This window comes from Pleurodeles waltl, chromosome 7, assembly GCF_031143425.1.
Source record: "Pleurodeles waltl isolate 20211129_DDA chromosome 7, aPleWal1.hap1.20221129, whole genome shotgun sequence".
NCBI lineage: Eukaryota > Metazoa > Chordata > Amphibia > Caudata > Salamandridae > Pleurodeles > Pleurodeles waltl.
The window spans coordinates 1,236,897,800-1,236,916,745 of record NC_090446.1 but is presented as its reverse complement, the minus strand read 5'-3'; the positions used below and the strand labels follow the sequence as shown (position 1 = coordinate 1,236,916,745).

Here is an 18,946-nt window from a genome sequence, read left to right as displayed (position 1 = left end):
GCCAGGGAAACAATGTTACAAGGCAAAGTCGTCTCAGGAGCTGCAGTCTTGTCGGTTCTTGAAGTGTCCAGTTCTGGTTCCAGTGACCAGGAGCAGAAGTAGATGATGGATAGGAGTCTTGGTGTAGTCTTGCATGTCAAATCTGAGGACCCACCTGCAAGGCAGTCCCTAAATAGTCCTATAAGGGGGTTTCATCACTTTGCACAGTGATCCCCTGTGGTGATGGACAGGAGGTGGTCGCTCACCTTTCCTTTGTTTGATACTAAACATTTCCATGTTCTCCATTACCATTATGTAGCTGGACACAGGTGAAATGGCTTCCCTTCACTTACGAAGTCCAGTGCAATGGAACTGGAGTCAGTAGGGGCATCTCTGCTTATGCAGAGGTTCCCTCACACACAGGGACCTGTACCCTGCCCTTTGGGCTGGAAGGGCCTGCCATAGGGATGACTTACAGTGACCTGGTGTAGTGACCTGTGGTAAAAGGGTGCATGCACCTTTTAATGCAGACTACAATAGCAGGCCTGCAGAACATTTTGCCTGAGCTTTCCATAGGTGGCATACTACATGCTGCAGCCCATGAGGGACTCCCGGTAAGTACCATATACCAGGGACTTATAAGGGGACACCAGAATGCCAATTGTGGAGTGCACAAAGGTCCAAGATAACTCAATTTGGAGGGAGAGAGCACAATCACTGGGGTACTGGTTAGCAGAATCCCAGTGAAAACAATCTAAGCTCACTGATAGCAGGAAAAACATGGGGGTAACCATGCCAAAAATAGGGTACTTTCCAATATCTGAGACTTCAGACCAGGAGGCAAGACTTTGGAGTCACTTTGGTTCTATGGATGTAGAGATGAGTCCTTCTCACTCCCAGGCAAAGAGGGCAGCAGCCAACAGGACAGGCACTACAACAGAGAAGAAGTCCAGCAGAGTCCAGCAGAGTGCGGCAGAGTGACAGTCCCTTTAGCAGCACAGCAGTCCCTCCTCCTGGCAAAATGTCCTCAGGTCCAGCAGTGTACTGATTTGGTGGTGCCAGAAGTCCTGTTCTTATACCAAGTAGTGCCTTTGAAGTGAGAGAGACTTCAAAGAGAGGCCTTTGACATGCATAGAGTCCTTGTCTTTCCTTCCCTCACTCTAGACTCACTACAGAGGATTATGCAGCACTTTGGATGGAATCAGGACAGCCTAATCAGGTGTGTCAGCTCCTCCCTCCCATCCAGTCTAGGATGGGCCATCAGGATGTTGATGGACTCAGAATGCACAAGAGCCCAGCTGTCACCCACCCAGATGTGTATTCAGAAACAGGCAGAAGGCACTGTCTGGGCATGTAAAACATAAAAGTACATGTCTAACATTTTAAATACAATGAGCACTGAAAGCACAGTAGTGGTGTTTAATTTACAGGCACTGAGCAAATGCAGTGCACTTTACCAGGGACCTCTAAGAAAATTAAATATGCCAATTGTAGATACGCCAATGTTATCATGTTTTACGCAGAGAGCACACACACTTTAGCACTGGTTAGCAGCAAAAAATAAGGCCAGCAGGAGGTCAGAGGGCAAAAAGTTAGGGTAAACCACGCCAAAGATACCAGGTTTAGCACACATTATTTTGCATAATTTATTTTCTATCTGAATGCCACATTTAAAAAAAGGATATTGCAAAATACCAGGGGAGGACTGATTACAAAGAAAATACCTCACAGAGAACATTTTAAACTAGAAACAGTCCTTTGCAAGACTCTTTCAGGTGTGAAACGTGCTTGCCTACGAAATATGTTGTGGGGTACTGGCAAACCACATTTCCCTAGGAAATCGTAATCATGTGTCATTTAGTGAGCATTTAATGGAGGGTTAATACAGGGTTTTACACCCCCCCAATACTCAGTCAGCCCTACTTAGATTGCTTACAATGATGTACATTATAAATGCAGCTGGGCATTCCCAAAATCCAAATAAACTCTCTTTTTTATTAAGCTTTGTAATGATTAGCACATTTCTAATCCACTGTAACATGTTACTCCAACAACAAAGCATATAATTACAGATAACTAATTCAGACTATGGTAAAGGACAGCCAGTGTCATTGGATGGTCATTAGAAGGCCCAAACTGGCCTAAAGGGCAAACACAGTCTGGTCTGACATGTCAGAGAGTGGGCTGGTTTTTGGGCTATTTGTGGGCCTGTTTCATGGTCTGGTGGGCTGTGTTCCTTACTAAACAAACATTGCCTGTTGCAAGCTCAGATCCATGCAGTCTTCCATACCTCACAAAATACGTATAAAGCATGTATTTATAAATATGGGTCACTTTTTAGCTAGTTCACTAATTGTCGCCACTTTTTATGGTGCTTCGACCTATTTTCTATGACTCTGGTCCTTAGGAGAGTCGGAACTCTGAATTATTTAAAGCAGTTAACTCCAACCAGTCAATAGCTCACACCCTTGAGATCGTTTTTAAATAAACACTGGGTCACATCTTCCTTTTGAAATTAAGAGAAGGCTGTGTTTATTTTACATTATTATCTTCAGGGTGCAGATAGCAGGGCCTGATAAAGAGGGGAGCTCGAGTCAGATTTATGACCCAAGGCACAGAGGTGAGGAACTGAAGCACTGAGGCACTTAACTCTTAAATAAAGGTCCTTGCCAACTCAGTACTGGAACCTGAGAACAAAACGATGCTCCTAAATGCTTTTAAATGGGTCAAAAATAAATGAAGAGTTACCTTAATAAAGAAATGTTCATTTTTTGTTTTTTTTTATTTCAAAGTGTTGTATTTACAGGCAGCAGGCTTTTTGCTCCCAGTTGCAAGTAGACACTGGGCTGTATACAGAACTGTAAACTACAGATGCAAATATGTCTTTGAAACATTGTGAAGCATGTGTCTTCTCTTAAAATTCCTCCCATTTAAACAAATGACTGCATTTTTCAGTTATAAATACGACACCCTGTCTACAGACCACTGGGAGCAAAATGCCTGGTGTTTGTAAACGTGACACTTGGAAATAGGAGAAAATATAAATGATGAGTTTTATGGAATATATATATATATATATGTATATATATATCCGTGATCAAGACTGTGAGAGTCGAAACGCGTTGGTGATGGAATTTATTTGAAGTAAATATATTATATATATATATATATATATATATATATATATATATATATATATATATATATGTATATATATATATATATCTTCAGTTTAATTTTCCCCCATTTTAAAGTGTTACCTTTACATCCAGCAGGCATCTTTCTCCCAGTGGCTGGTAGACACTGTACTATATTTATAACTGAATTCTGATTTGGATCCAGAATACCGAAGGAGTTGGAAAGCGGAAGTGGAAACCGGAGGTTGGAGGTCGGAGCTCGGAGTTCGGAGTTTGAAGGAGTGAGGTCAGCGTCCGCTTCCGCTGCCACCGCCAGAGCCACTCAAGCCCCCCGAGCCCCCTGAGGCCCCCAGAGCCTCTTGATTTTTTTCTACTGCCCCTAAACCCTCTAGCCCACGGCACCAAGGCCAGGCATCAAGGCCTCCCCACCCAGAGGAGGAGGAGCAGACAAGGTGTAGGGGCCGGCGCCTATTTTAAGACTTATAAAAGCACTACCAGACCTACAGCATGCGTCCAAGGATGACATTGCTGCTATAAAATGTATTCAAGCAAGAGGCAACCAACATAAGGACCCAACGCTTACTATCTTTTTAGTGCCGGACCTTCCTTAACAGATTATGGAGAGGAAGGACCTACTGAAAGCCTGGGAGATTGAGGTGGCCATCTATAAAAGTAAGTGATATCCATCCCCACTACTAGATTCTTCAACACTCAGAAATGCCTAAGGGCACGCGGTCTGTCTTGCATGGAGCACATGCTGCCATCCATCACAGCAGAGTCACTGAAGAAATGATTAGTGAAACAAGACCACCCCAGACTCCCTTGGGAGTTCAAATATGGAAAGATGAATGGAGGAAAAGATTGGTTTTAGGTCAGAGATTTCAGCCTGACTGGAAATGGTCATTGACTGCATCACCTCCAGGAGCGATGGGCAACAGCTGAATAGTTAAAGAACAAGCCTCACAATGCGTATTAAACATCTGTTCATGGAACATAGGTGACCTGCGGGCAAAGATGGAGGATTCAGCACTAACAACATTTTTTTAGTTCTTTTGAGATTATACTCTTACAGGAATCCTAGGCGATGGAATCAACACCGTTAATAGGATTTATGGAAAATCTCAGTCTGGCCACAAAAACCAATATGTCTGGCAGGTCAAAGGGAGGCCTAGCAATCTTTGTTAGCATAAGCATCCTAGCGCACAAGGAGGAAGATCTACCCTTTCAACTAGTCAGGCTTGAGGGATGGGGAAAGAATATATAGGAACCATTGATCTTAGTCAATATATATATTAATCCAAAAAATAAAACAGTTTAAGGTAACAAGTTACTAAACCAACTGATATGGATTAAAAGCACAGTACAATCGGCATACTGGCTAATTTCGGGTGACTTCAATCTCTACCTATTCCATAATCCTGGCTAAGATCATATCCAAACAGTGGCAATGGTGCCCGGCCAAACTCTCCCAATAAAAAGTAAGAAAGATAAGTTATGGGAGAGTTTTATACGCACCGGTGAATCTGTAGGTCTCTTTGTGCTAAATGGTCGGAAGTCGCCCGACATCGCTCCTGCATGGACAAGATCCTCCGGTAAAACAGTTTCTCACCTAGCTTACACACTGGTAACTCCTGCTTTGTAGACATTAGTGAGTGACTTCAGTATTATGGACCGTGTGGAAAGCGATGGCAAGCCACAGGTAATCGGGATTCGTTTATCACCACATAAGCCAGAGGAAGTGGTAGCCCTGGAAGGGGTGACTGGCACTGAAAACCTAAAGTGACTCAAATGGTCATCCAACACTATTGAAAGCCAAGCAGAAGAGGCTCTACTAAGGCTAGAATCAATGGCCATGAGCTGGGAAAATTCGACAACAGTCTGGGAGAACTTTGCCACCAATCTCATAAACAAAGACTCCTCAGGAAATACAAGAAAGGGAGTACAATTGAACTATCACAAACGTTTACACTTATCTCAGCCAGTTCGTACAAGGAAAGCGGTCATAGGTAAACTACTAAGGCAACTGTGTAAATTCCCAGAAAATGGATCACTATTGTTCGCCTTGCGGGAGAAAAGGATACTGCTTAAAAGGGAACTATGAACCCTTAAAAAACATCAGCAGGAGACACTTTGGGCTAAACTGCACTTTGCGTCCAAAACATCTGACTCCAAAAGATTCTGGAAACTCATTAATACAATGGATAAGGGTCCAAAGGCAGCTAGCAACGCAAATATAACAGAGGAAGCTTAGGAGTGCCACTTAAAGTCTCATCTAAAAGATTTGCCTACTGAAGAAGGACCGCTAACCCAGGGGTTCACAAAAATTCAGGAACTCGATGTTTCAGAAAATTTTAAGATCACGGCATCAGAACTAATAAAAATCATCGGGAAGTCGCGAACCAACTGTGCACCTGGCCCAAACAGTTTACCACAGGCACGGTTTAAATAAGAAACAGAAAAATGCGCCAGCTTCCTGGCTGCAATGTTCAACCATGTGCTCACAACAGGAATTGTTCCGGCAACCTGGAGAGGCTCAAAAATTCACCCCATATACAAGGGAGGGAACGTGGCTTCCCCAAGCAATTATAGATTAATCGCCCTCTTAGACTTTGACCTCAAGTATTTTTCATCTTGTGTGCTAAAACATTTAGAGTCATGGATTGCAGATAACAACATACTTCCTTTATATCAAAGCGGCTTCACCAAGCATCAAGGATTGCTAACAAACCTTATGGCACTGGGACTGATCATCAACAGAGCAAAAACAAACAGGACTCCCACCTATTTGTGCTTTGTTGACTTTAAAGCTGCCTTTGATTGTGTCCCACGTGGCAAACTATGGGCCAAACTACAGCTTTGGGGGCTACCAGCTACTATTTTAAATGCCATTGAAATGATTTAATCTGATACATGGGTGAAGGTTAAATTGGGGGAAGGTTCACACCTATCTAGGGCAGTTAAAACAACAGTCAGTGTTAAACAAGGTTGTGTATTGGACCCAAAACTTTTTAACCTGTACATAGCAGGTCTCTCTGCCAAGTTAAATGATCAATCAGCCCATTCTCCCTTTCTGGGCGGCCAACAACTATCTAATATGCTATATGCAGATGACCTATTATTGATTAGTGACACCAGAATAGGCATGCAAACACTGCTAAACAATTTAGAAGAGTATGCAAGAACTAACGAGTTAGAGATCAACCATAACAAATCTAAAATGATTACTCTAAATCGCTAGCCAGCGCAAATAGTATCTGAATGAAAAGACCTTAGAGGAAGTAAGCTCATACAGATACCTAGGAGTTGTGATTGATGTCAGTGGTAACTATGCACTACAAACAGAAGCAATAAAAAATAAGATGCACGCACTTGCTCACGCCTTTGGCAAGCTTGCAAATTCAATCTGTGGCCATGCTCTGAACCCATTGACAGCTATAATGAGAGTAAAATTACTGCCAACCCTCACTTATGGGGCTTAAATAATGAGGGGGATGGAGGTAGCTCTCCTAGATAAGCTTCTGGTAAAGACATATAAGCGTGTCTTTCGGTTACCAGGACATGCCTCCACAGCTCAGGTCAGACTGGAATTTATGTTGGTTAAGCAGTCACTGGCACGTCCTGCGGCATATGTCAAATGCTGTTACAAACTGAGCCACGCCCCAAAAGGGTCATTAGCTAATCTAGTCTGGCAGGAAATTATGTTAGAAAGAGGGAATAGCAATCACAAAAGGTATCTGGAAAAAATTATAACTCTTTTGAACTTAGGCGATGTATGGGACCAGTCACTTCCCACCCTGGCTTTTAATAAAGCAGTGAATAAATCAAGTAAATTATACAGTTGGCTCGAAGACAGGGAGGCTCTGGCTAAAAGGTCACATGGTTGGTTGATTCTTAATTCATATAAAATTCTCAAAGAATCACCACTTATGGCTGCCCCCTAGTCACAAAAAAATCAAGCAAGGCTTTCTAAGGCTCAGGCTGGATGAAGTTCCAACTCTAGACCTCATGCCAAACTGGAAGAAGGGGCTGCTAGCAGGCACCCATGAGTGCCGCCTATGTCATCTTGCGGAAAAACACTTGGTGCATGTGGTCTGCATTTGCCCAGCTTTGGCTGCTGAAAGAAGATGTTTACTGAAAAAAGAACTAAACAGCTTAGGGATCAGATCTTGTAGACAAGCACTAACTGAAGCATTCAACCCGTGAAACACCATATTGAATATTAGGCTGGTTCAATTTTTCCTCCAAAATTACATGTCCCGAAGCAAGCCAGTGATAGGGAGGGTTCCAATGGAAACAAAATCAACCTATCACAAATGAATACATGAAAGAAAGGAAGGGTCCTAGGTAACATTGCTGTGTATACAGCCAACCCTGTACTACAGTCATGTACCCACAACTGGAATTAAGAGGGGGCAAATCTGTAGAATGTATCAAACTAGTTTTTTCATAATCTTTATTGTAATATAAATGTCTTAGAGCACCAATATTGTTCTGTTAAATTTTATGTTGAAGGAATATTTTTATGGCTTTAATTAACTAATAAAATAAACATTCATTCATAACTGAAAAATACAGCCATTAATTTAAGTGGGAGAAATTTTAAGCTCAGAAAAATGTTCCATATTATGAATATTTTTGCAGAACATTTTCTGCACTTTAAAGATCTTCCATTAAAAAAATGGTTGTATGTTTGTGTTAAACATGTAATGGTGCCACATATGGTGAAAGGTATGCCTTGTGCCGCAAGTACAGGCTCTCAAACACATATATCCAATTTTTACTCACACATGTTCATGCATCTCCAAAGACCACACTCTCACTGACACACATGGCAGCCCTGTCATAGTGCCCAATATCAAAGTATTTTGTTCAAACCACAGTATCTGGTTCAATGGACATTAAGTTTAAAGTTAAATAAGCTGGACGTGGAGGCTGCCTACTAACAATGCAAGTTTCTTAGCATTCAGTAGCTCGCAAAGACTTTTAATGATCAGAAGTATCTCTCACTACAGAAAAGGTTGGAGACCACTGGCCTAAAGCTTGCACAAAGGTGAGCAAAAAGTTGAACAGAGAGGCAGAAACAATGGGAAGGGCAAACTATTGTGAAATAAATGGGAGGGAAAGAACAACTTGGCAGACTAGAGGGACTAAGAGAAGGGGATACCTTTGACGAGATGTGCACTAGGCATAGGTCTCAATTATGCATGAAGTTGTCTGGGCAGTGAGAAAATGAAAAACAAACTTGGGTTATTCATTAGAAAGGTTACTTGGCTGGAATTGCCATGGTCAATTCATGACTTAAGGTGAACTAAGCAAGGCCCTTGGTGGGTGCTTTAGCTAAGGCAAAGCCACAAGGGGCGCTTGTGATATGAGAGCACAGTGTACTACAGTGTGTGCTCTGCTGTGCATTATTAAAGTGGATAGCTGTCATACTTGACATGGGATTGGAAGGCAGCAGTTAGTTCATTCTGTGCCACAGACACAGGGGATTTTTGGGGCCTCTGGCTGCTTTGTACCTAAGGCACATGCTCTGAATTGGCCCAGGTAACTACCATCTGCTGAGAGATTGAAAGGGGAGCATTGGCTTTCCAAAGATGTGTTACAGCTTGTTTGGCTAGCTGCAGCACTATGTCCAGGAATTGTACCCAGGCTTTCTGTTTTTTCAAGAGTTTGTATAAGCTTCTACCACAAATGTCCACAAGGAGTTGACTCACATGTTCAGTGACTGCCGGCTAAAAGTATGAGAGCTTCAAGCACACGCTCAGCATTTGATTAAAGGCTGCATCTTATGTTTTGCATTGCAAGGATTGGGTAATTGCTTCGGGGAAATAGGCATTTAGTTTTGCTGGTGTCAGGTAGGCTCTCTGTATTATATAGAATTGTCTTAATTTAGATTAGGCATTCCGCGAAACTGAGCGAGAGTAGGCAAAAACATGACCCCATTCCCTATCATTAAGTCCTCTAGCAATGTTCACCTCACACTGTTCATGGAGAGGGTTACAGGAATCTGTGTGTGGGACACAAATGCTATATATAGCATTGTAGTAAGATGATGTTCCGCATCCATGGTCGCTGTAATATTTCATGTTAGGGAGGTTCCTCTAATTTGATATGTCATTGAGTGCATAACCTGTGAAGTAGTGTTTGTATGGATCAAACCATGGGGCGTGTTGTGGTACGTGTCAGGATCTTCAAAGGGTAGCAGTTGTCAATTCTGAAATAAGATACTTATGGTTTGTAACCCCAGTGCAGGGCGATGTCTTATGTTGGCCAGATTCGGAGCGTAATTGAGGTTCATGAGACATATAAGTGAAGTGTCCAGAATGTATGGAATCACCTTATTGGTGAGACACAGGCTTCTACAAAATATAGGTAACATAGGTAAACAACTCTAAGGAATCTGGCTGTACAGCAGATGATTCGGTCCATAGAAGTGAAAAATTGGAGCACTTTGGTTATGTCAGTTGCTCTGCTAAGTTAGCAGTGTCCACCAAGTAGTTTCCAGAGGCCCAGAAGGTTAGCCACTGGAGCTGTGAGGCAAGATAATATTGTGCTATGTTTGGTGCTCTGAAGTCCCCCGGCTTGGGGAGGATATCTGAGTGTGGTTGTTATCCCATATTAATTTGCCAAGGAAGGCATCCAAGGAGCAAAATAATTTCACATTTAGGTAAGCAGGAAGCTCGTAAAATCATAAAGCAGATGTGTTACCATGACCATTTTAAAGCCAGCCAGTCTGCTCGTAACTGTTAGAGGTAATGCCCTCCAAAATGCTCTTTTACCCTGCAATACCATTACTAAAGAACATCGTCAGTTGTTTTTTGATTTCTGAAAGACTGGGTTAAGATGTTGAGACTGCTGAAGAAAGGCAGGACCTCAGGAGTCAAAATGTTTTTATTCTCCTCACCTAGAGCTTTTGCAGTGAAGAAAAGGAATTTAGAAGGACTTAGAAGAGAAGGTGTCTCGATTTGAGGAGCTCTACCTGGCTAACTCACTCAACCTTGCCCCGACTGGAAAGTTTTGAGCTCTAAAAGAATCTGAATGTAAACTCAAAAGTAAGAAAAGGTTTCAAAATAATCCTTGTGAGAAGAGGACTTTGGTGACTACATTTTTCAAGTTTGTTATGACTGGATTATTTGGCACCCGAACTCAAGACTTCAGAAAGACCTTAGTGGTATCTGACTTGCAGGCTACAGTGATCTATCTTGTTCCATTAAGTAGCTGAATACGCATAAATAACACTAAAGTGATAATTTAGAGAATGGGGATAGCATTCCATCATACTAGGTCAAGCTAGGCGATGACTTCTGCTCAGTTGGTGGTGGACCACCTACCATAATTTGAGGTCACCATATTTCTGATGGAGAATCTCTTAAATGCAGCCAATGAGGCAGTGCTTGCACTGAAAGCATAGACCTTTGCTGAGTGTGTCATGCTGATTTGGCAAAACTTTCCAGTTTTAAGTAGCAAATTACCAAACCAGGAGTTTGTTATTAAACAAAGAAATATATATTCAGAGTGAATGTGGGTCATTTGTGATCTGGATTGCAAGGGTTTTTCTAAAGGTCTTGCACAAGAAAATATATTTTGGAAGGCCTGCCGTAAATATTTAGGGCAGACGCTCTGATGAACTTTGACTGGTGTCCTTGTGATAGGCAGACTGGCAGTTAAATGTTACTAAGAGTGGATCCATCTGAGACTCTACCACTACACCTAGCATTTCACCCACCTATAAATTTGGCATGCAAACTGTGATTTTGACAGACAGAACAAATGACACTTTGTCCATTAATCTTTAGGTGACAAGTTCAATTCAGTAGAGTTACCTGGCTCCTGCTCCATCATAGTAGGCCAAAAATCACTCCTTGGTCCTGGACAGACAGTTTACTGCTTCTCGGTACTTTATAACTTTAAATGTTTTTTAAAAAAAAAATCATATTTCTGTTTCCTATAATCCAATACCGACATTTTAGGTGTTATTCCTCTATTTATATTTTTCTATTAACTACATTATCTTGAGAATTACATTTCAACTGTTGCTACAAGTTTGAGTTTGTAACAATTACACTGTAATAAAGCCTAACAAGGTACTAGATTGGCAATTTGAAGGTAAAAATTCATAACACAGACTCTCACAGTATGCAACATTTGTTAATGAAACCCTTCATTCATGTATTCATAGATCAGGCTTGTTGTGTTCCGAATTTTATTTTCATGTCTTCAACAAACTCACATCAGTATTTTTTCAAAAATAAAGAGGTTAGTTTTGGCTTATAATTATTTTTAATATATATGGAATATAGAAAGACAAAAAACATCTCAGCAACAAACTATGGCCAACCCAATCGAAGCCTCCTATGTATGGCCATAACATGCTGGAGCTCACAAATTGGTAAATATTTTAAAACCCAAGGGCTCATATTCCCTAACGGCAGACACAATGAGAAAAAACCTCATAGTCAGAACAAAACAGGAAATACAATGTTTACATTTAAGAAATATTGCATTTTATCACTACAAGAACAGTATTAGGTTGGTATCTATCTAGAGAACGAACCGTAAATCAACCATTTAGACTATCTACTAAACAAATTATAGGAAGGTAAAACAGACTATCTCCAATATACAACCAAGATCAGAAGAACATTTGATAAACAAAATCCTCACAGAAGAATGAGGTGTGACTTTACATTATGAGACAAACTCACTAGTTATTGTAGACAAGGGAAATTGATTGCCTTAGTCCACTTTTGGTTGACATCATATCCATCAAACCAAAATACAGAACCACTCAATAATAGTACCAAGAAGTAGTGTGGTTACTGTGGATTGTGGAGTAGTTTTAGTAGAGTAGAGTTATAACAAACTACATCTTTTTTCACCCACTTAGATCTTTTCCTCTTCTTTGAATCCTTCCAGAGAAATTGAGTCTATCAGAGCCTTGGCCCACAAGAAAAATACCTTTTCTTTCCTTGTTAATGTTTGTAATATCCTACAGCTGCAATAACGTTTTTTAATTCTCCTTTAACTTTGTTTTTGGAGAGAATCTAGGTAAAGTTGTATTCTGTAATCCATACATTCTCAGTCTCTTTCAATACTGGCTGAATCTAACATACTTTTCCTTTATGAAATATGTGCCATTTTTAGTATTAGTACTGGTAACCCTGCCTCTAGGTAATGGATTTATCATTTGTAGTACCTTTCAAAAGCAGTATTCATACTCAGGTTTGTGAAACGTTATTGAACACAGTAATTCATTTGATAGTCTTTTGAGTTCTAGCTCAGAGCAGCAGGACTTAAGACATGAATTATGATCCAATCTTTCTAATACTGAATCTTATAGGACAATTCTTTATTCTATCACACTGTTATTTTATTAAGCATGCACCTCAGTTCTAGAACAGTTGCACTCACATGTTAACTTCTGGAGCAGAGACGTTTATCTTCCAATTACATTGCATAGCTCTATTTAATCCCCCCAAAGGTTTAAAGGCCTAGTCAGAGGCATAAGACTACATAGACTGAAAACTATATTTGTCGTAACCATTTTGCCCAGCAAGGACAAAGACATTCTCCTTACTGATGCTTTTTAAGGTTTAACGAGAGACAGCTTAAGCAGTCTGTTAGCCAGAACTATTGTTTTCCATACACAAAGGTCAAGATTTACAAAGAACTGGCACAGCGGGCACTGTGCCAAAATTTGCAGTGCTGTGCGGCATCAGTTCTGAAACACAGGGATGTGCTGTAATTACAAAAATACGGCTCACCCTTCTGTTTCCTCAAGCACCGGCAATTTATCTACCAGCGCCAATGCAGGCATCCCTGCACCAAAGTGCAAGGGTGCTTGTACTGAAGGGAATCATTGTTTATGTGCAGGAGGGTGTCCCTTCCTGCACATAAACAATCTACAATGGCACACTTCTATGTGTACTGCAGAATGTAGAAATAGCAAATCGTGATTCTTGAATGTTTGTTTATGTGCAGGTAGAGACGCCTTCCTAAACATAAACAATCATTCATGGCATTTTGCTCTTTCTTTTTGTGCTGCAGAATGCAGCACACTTGGAAAAAGCAAAAATAAAGAGAAATAAAAATATTTTCTTCTCGTTGTGCTATGCTAAAGCTACCCCTGGGGAGGCATTCGTTTTTGGTGCGGCCTCAGATTTATGATTCCTTGTAAATCTGGGGCTGCGTGAAAAGAAATGGGTGTTTTGCAGTGGAACGCACAGAGCAACGCCCATTGCACGCCCCTCTGCTGCAGAAAACTGCATTGGAGGGGCCCATATTTGCAAGGCGGTATAGAGCCACAAAAAATGCCTTAGTGCCGCCTTGTAAATATAGTGCAGTGCATCGTATCTCTGGAGTGACGCTCCGGTGGTGCTAGGGCCTTGTAAATATGCCCCATCATGTGTTGCTGTGGGTCAGCACCCTTGCTCAAGACTTGATGGCTTTCTTGTCTATCTGTTTTGGATGCAAACGCTTTCCTCCCTCTTCTTATGTTTTTCCCTGCCAGAAGCATTTTAGTTTCATGGTGCTCTAACTGGTTGAGTTGATGACAGTGCTTTTCTTTCAATTAAACCATTCCATTGGAGTGCCCAGATCTCTATATGCTGCTTCCCTCTTCGTTTTTCACAAGCCCTTCACTCTACATTGCTTCTTACTCCCCCCTATTTCATTGCTTCTCCCTCCCTTCCCTATTCTCATTTTCTTGATATCTCCTCACCTACCCTTCTTTAGTGCTCCTTCTCCCACCCCACTTTGCACCCTCCTCCAACCCCTCTCCAACTTTATTTTCATTCTTTTATTAACTTTTTGCATCCCCATTTAAAGATGATGCCTTGCAAAGATGCATACACACACAAGCCCGCATGTAGAGCTAACACCTAAAAGTGGTTTTGAATTACTTTTAAAAAATCCATTCGAACATGGACACTATGGATCCACGGCTATCTTTAAATCGGTTTGTTAAGTATTATAAATGTATTTACAGGTGGCCATCATGGATACACGTATATCTGCAGCAGTCATCTTTGTATGCATTTGTAATGCTTTAACAAACTCATTCAAACATGGCCAGTGCATATGCGCTCGTCTCCGTGGCTGCTATCTAAACCAAAAATGCATTGGCAAAGCCACTAGATTTCACTTCCGAGACCTTTGGGCTTTGTCAGAAGAAGACGGCATACATGATATTCAGAGCAGGACCCAGTTTTCTCGGCTGCAGTTGATGCCGAAAAACTAACTTTTTTCCTAACATCAGTTGCACTCACTCGTTCACTCACAAATAATTTATCTCATTTTACATATTGTCTTACGAGAAAACATTATTAATTCAAAATATTTGCATAGCTTGAGGCCTGATAGTCATCTTGGGCCGATGCTGTGTGCAACAAGAGGTTCATACCTTAACAGAGTATCTGCTCTTCGGTTTTTTTCCTATGTGTTCACATAAATTAATATATTTTCAGAAGAATTTGGCACTTCATTGTGGTGCACATTAAAATGGTGCTTATATCTATCCCAGGATCTTCGATTTTAAAAGAAGGAGTGTTCTTGTTCATTATCAAATGACACATTTACCAAAATAAAGTAATGTTAAGAAACTGGTTCGGTCAAATTCAAGGTGGTGTATCCCAGTATGATTTAAGCTATGAAATTATATTTTAATGAACGAAGTTTATTGAAAAAAATAAAAAGTTTTTATATTTAATATTGGACCAACACAAAATGTGACCAAACGGCTACTGAAATAGAACAATGTAGCACCCACTTATCTCCATGTAAATAATCTACACATACGATTCTTACTTCTACGCATAAATGTCAAATGCAGAAATTTTACCACCATCTGCAAGCAGACAGTGATTAAATAATGCAATCCATTTCTATCTGGGTGGGTGAGCTAACAGGTTATTTGACATCAACTTTCATCATTTACGTTCTTCTCTGTTGAACTGAGTGGTAATGCCTATGTAAGTTGTTAGGGTTCTGCCTGATATAGCGGTCAGAAAAAGGGAGCACACAGTGACACTACTGGAGCTCCAAAAAACATTGAACACCTGCTGCTTCCCTCATGTGGGGCCCTGTGGTGTGAAGGACTGAAGGAAAATATTGTTTTTTGGTGGCTCACATGGTGCACTACCAGAACTGTGATTTATTTTATAAACTTGAAAAAAATCACACCGTTTGCATTTATTTAGACTTGCTATCAGATAGTGCCCTATGCTTTTACCTTTCCTTGTATTATGGACCCGCCAGCCCTGAGCACTGTATTTATAATATTTTTTCCTGATCCATGACTGCTACATACACAGAGCTGATGTTTGTGTCTTCTTGGAATTAGCTGAGCACCCAAGAGATTAATGTTAACATATTAAAGGATGTGCTAATGTTCCATCTCGAAGATGTACATCAAGAATTTTAGTCAACAGAATGGCACGGAAAATGCACAGAATGAAATTTAGACAACACTTCCACCACTACATCCAAGACTAGACAAGATATAGAGACATTTGGTGATCACACCCCTGGGAGGTTTACCAACAAATGGAAAATGGAATGGAATGAATTAACACCTACTTAATCTCTTCAGAGAAGAATATTTACTTGAATTGGGCTTGACGGCCGACTCATAAGATGGTGGAAGATGAGAAAGATTCTGAAAGGACCTTGAGAAGGACAGATCATATGGTTCTGTTGCAGAGGTAAGGATGTTATTCACACGTGGCTTTTCTGTAAAAAAAAAAGAATAGGATAATATCAAAGAATTTTAGTTGTCTCTTTGAATCCAGAACAAGACAGAAGAGAATCTTGTAGGAGGCTGGCTCAGTTTACGGTGTACATCTATGGTGTGGCACCCTATACTGAGACCAGGCAACCCTTAGTGATAGTGAATATGTGTCCAGATAGCAGAAGCTCTCTATGGGTAGCTGAAGCAAGCAGCTAAAGCTTGTATATCAGGAATGTAAAGAACTTCCGATACCACAGTAGTCAGACAGTAACTTACTCACAAGAAAGAACCACACAAGTGTTGCAAAAATAAAGGATACTTTATTACAGCACTATTACTAAACTAACATTGTTATATCTCTCTTTGGAGATATCACATACAATATATATGCAAAATAACAATCAGAAATAGCATTAACGTACACAAGGGCCTAGGGGAGGGACAAACCATATACTAAGAAAGTAGAATGTGAGATAGAGAACCCAACCAGAGTAAGTGTGGTAGTTATTTAGGGGCTGGGGGTGGATAGAAACACCGGAAGTAAGTAGAGTAAGTGTCCCCAGCAAACAGGTACAAGGTAGTTGCCCACCCACGTATCCAATAGGCTAACACAGAGAGTAGTGGTTGGAGTTTGTGGAATTCAGGATCATTCCCAGCAGACCCCAGTACACCAGCAAGCAAGTGGATGGATTGAGAGTGCCCCATCCCAGGATGGCCAGAAGATTGAGGGGCATATTTATACTCTGTTTGCGCCTGAATTGCGTCGTTTTTTTTAACTCAAAGCTAACTCCATATTTATACTTTGGCGTTAGACCCGTCTCGCGCCAAAGATCTTGGAGTTAGCGTCATTTTTTAGCGTGGACACCTACCTTGCGTTAATGATATGCAAGGTAGGCGTTCCCGTCTACAAAATTACTCCAAGGCATGTGCGCCTTATTTAAACTCCCGTGCAAAAATGGCGCACGGGAGTGGGCGGGTCAAAAAAAATTCCGTCCAGCCGCTTTTGCGTCATTTTTTAACGCCTGGTCAGGGCAGGCGTTAAGGGACCTGTGGGCTCGGAAGGAGCCCAGAGGTGTCCTCCCATGCCCCCAGGGACACCCACCGCCACCCTTGCCCACCCCAGGAGGACGCCCAAGGATGGAGGGACCCATCCCAGGGAACTTATGGTAAGTTCAGGTAAGTAATTTTTTTTTTTTTTTTTTGTGGCACAGGGGGGCCTGATTTGTGCCCCCCTACATGCCACTATGCCCAATGACCATGCCCAGGGGACATAAGTCCCCTGGGCATGGCCATTGGGCAAGGGGGCATGACTCCTGTCTGTGCTAAGACAGGAGTCATTTCAATGGGGGGTGGGAGTAAAACAAAATGGCGCAAATCGGGTTGAGGCCAATATTTTGCCTCAGCCCTGACTTGCCCCATTTTTTGACGCCCAAGCTCCATTTTCCCCTACGCCGGCGCTGCCTGGTGTGGGTCATTTTTTTTTACGCACACCAGTCAGCTGCGCCGGTGAACGTCATTCCATAAATAAGGTGCCCGCATGGCGCTTTGGAATGGCATTAGCCGGCGTTAAAAATTTTGACGCACAACTGCGTTGGCGCAGTTGTGCGTCAAAAAGTATAAATATGGCCCTGAGTACCTACACCAGGGGACCCGATGCAGAGGGGAGAAGAGATTCTCTCTGAAGACTGTGGATGCCTCAGATTGTACAACAGCTGTCACAACCTTGGGACCAAGCCGGGGGAACCCAGGGATGGATTCCAGATGTGGAGAACCTGCAAAGGAAAGGGACAGGGTCCAGCACCCTTGGAGGTGCCTAGGTGGTGCAGGTGGCAATGCCCACCCTCCTGTGGGTGAAGTTCCTTCAAGTCAGTGGAAGAAAATGCCCTGCTGCGGGGTCCAGGACCTGCAGACAACCCCAGGAGTTGCCTACAAGCTGTCCATCAATGGTTGATGGATTGCATGAGGGTTAGTGACCCGCCAGTACTGGCAAATGAAAGCAGGTGCTGAAGAAAGTTGTGCAAAGTTTTGGGGACCACGAAGAGACTCTACACTGGAGGGGGAGTCAGAGCTGGCCCTCAGCACACAGGAGGGACACCAGAAGTTGATGGAGACCCCATGAGTGACCCACGGACGATGGTACAGGGAGTCACAGGGAGGCCTCGCCAGCACAACAAACAGAATTCCCACGTCACAGGAGCTGCAGGACAAAGGCTGTTCTTCATGTTGCAGGGTGCTGGAGGCTGGGGCTTCTTGCTGCCTGAAGATCTACAGGAGGAAGAGTCAACAAGCCTTGACAAGTGCAACAGTCACTGTTCATAGGGGTTCTAGTCCAGCGACAGGAGCATGGGCCCACAATCTCCAAAGTAGGTTAGAAGACAAGCAGGACCCAGAGGAGGTCACAGACTCCCCACCTTTGTTGCAGGCTCTTCAGATGTCCGTGGACAGCAGACCCCATCAGCCGGTCGACGTTGTCTTGAGGTGCCTGCAGATACAGGGGAGTGACTCCTTCACTCCAAGGGAGATTCCTTCATGCTTCCAGGTGCAAGCAGAGTCCTTCTGATCCTGGAGGATACACAGCCTTGGATGTTGCGGAATTCTTGCAGGATCCAGAGAAACAATGTTGCAATGGGAGCCTTCCCACTTGTTCGGTTCCAACGAAGACCAGTAGCAGTTCCATGGGGCAGGAGCAGAAGATGTCTTGCGGAGAGTTTCTTGTAGAGTCTTGCTCGACGACTCTGAGTACCCACACATGAATGCAAATCAGGGGTATATTTATGTTCCCTTCTTGCTTCGCCCCTGCACCACCTAATGACACCATAGTTGTGCTGTATTTACAAAATGGATCACAGTCGTCAAGACAATAGAGATTTTTGACACTATTGTGGCACTTTTTACACTAGTGCCAAGCATTTTGGCGCTAGTGCTTTAGAGCACAGGGAGGCCCATTGATTAAAATTGGTGCATCATTTTAATGCCTGCTCTGAGAAGGCATTAAAAATTATGGAACAAATGGCTCAGTGAAATTTATATTTCACTGTACCATTTTTCTAGGCCTCCCTGTGTGGGAATGCCCCCCATGCATACATTATGCCTGACAGAGGCA

General features: G+C 42.2%; 1 protein-coding gene across 3 annotated transcripts in view; it reads right to left on the bottom strand.

The window, feature by feature from the left end:
- SHISA6 (shisa family member 6) overlaps window positions 1-18,946 on the bottom strand; it is a 1,352,839-nt gene that overhangs the window by 130,902 nt on the left and 1,202,991 nt on the right. For 2 of the 3 annotated variants that reach the window (XM_069200366.1, XM_069200367.1), the window contains exon 8: window positions 15,720-15,845. In XM_069200366.1, the coding sequence (XP_069056467.1) occupies window positions 15,720-15,845 (126 nt within the window). Of the gene's footprint in view, window positions 1-15,692; window positions 15,846-18,946 lie in introns of all 3 variants that reach the window. The other variant, XM_069200365.1, reaches the window with a different exon arrangement.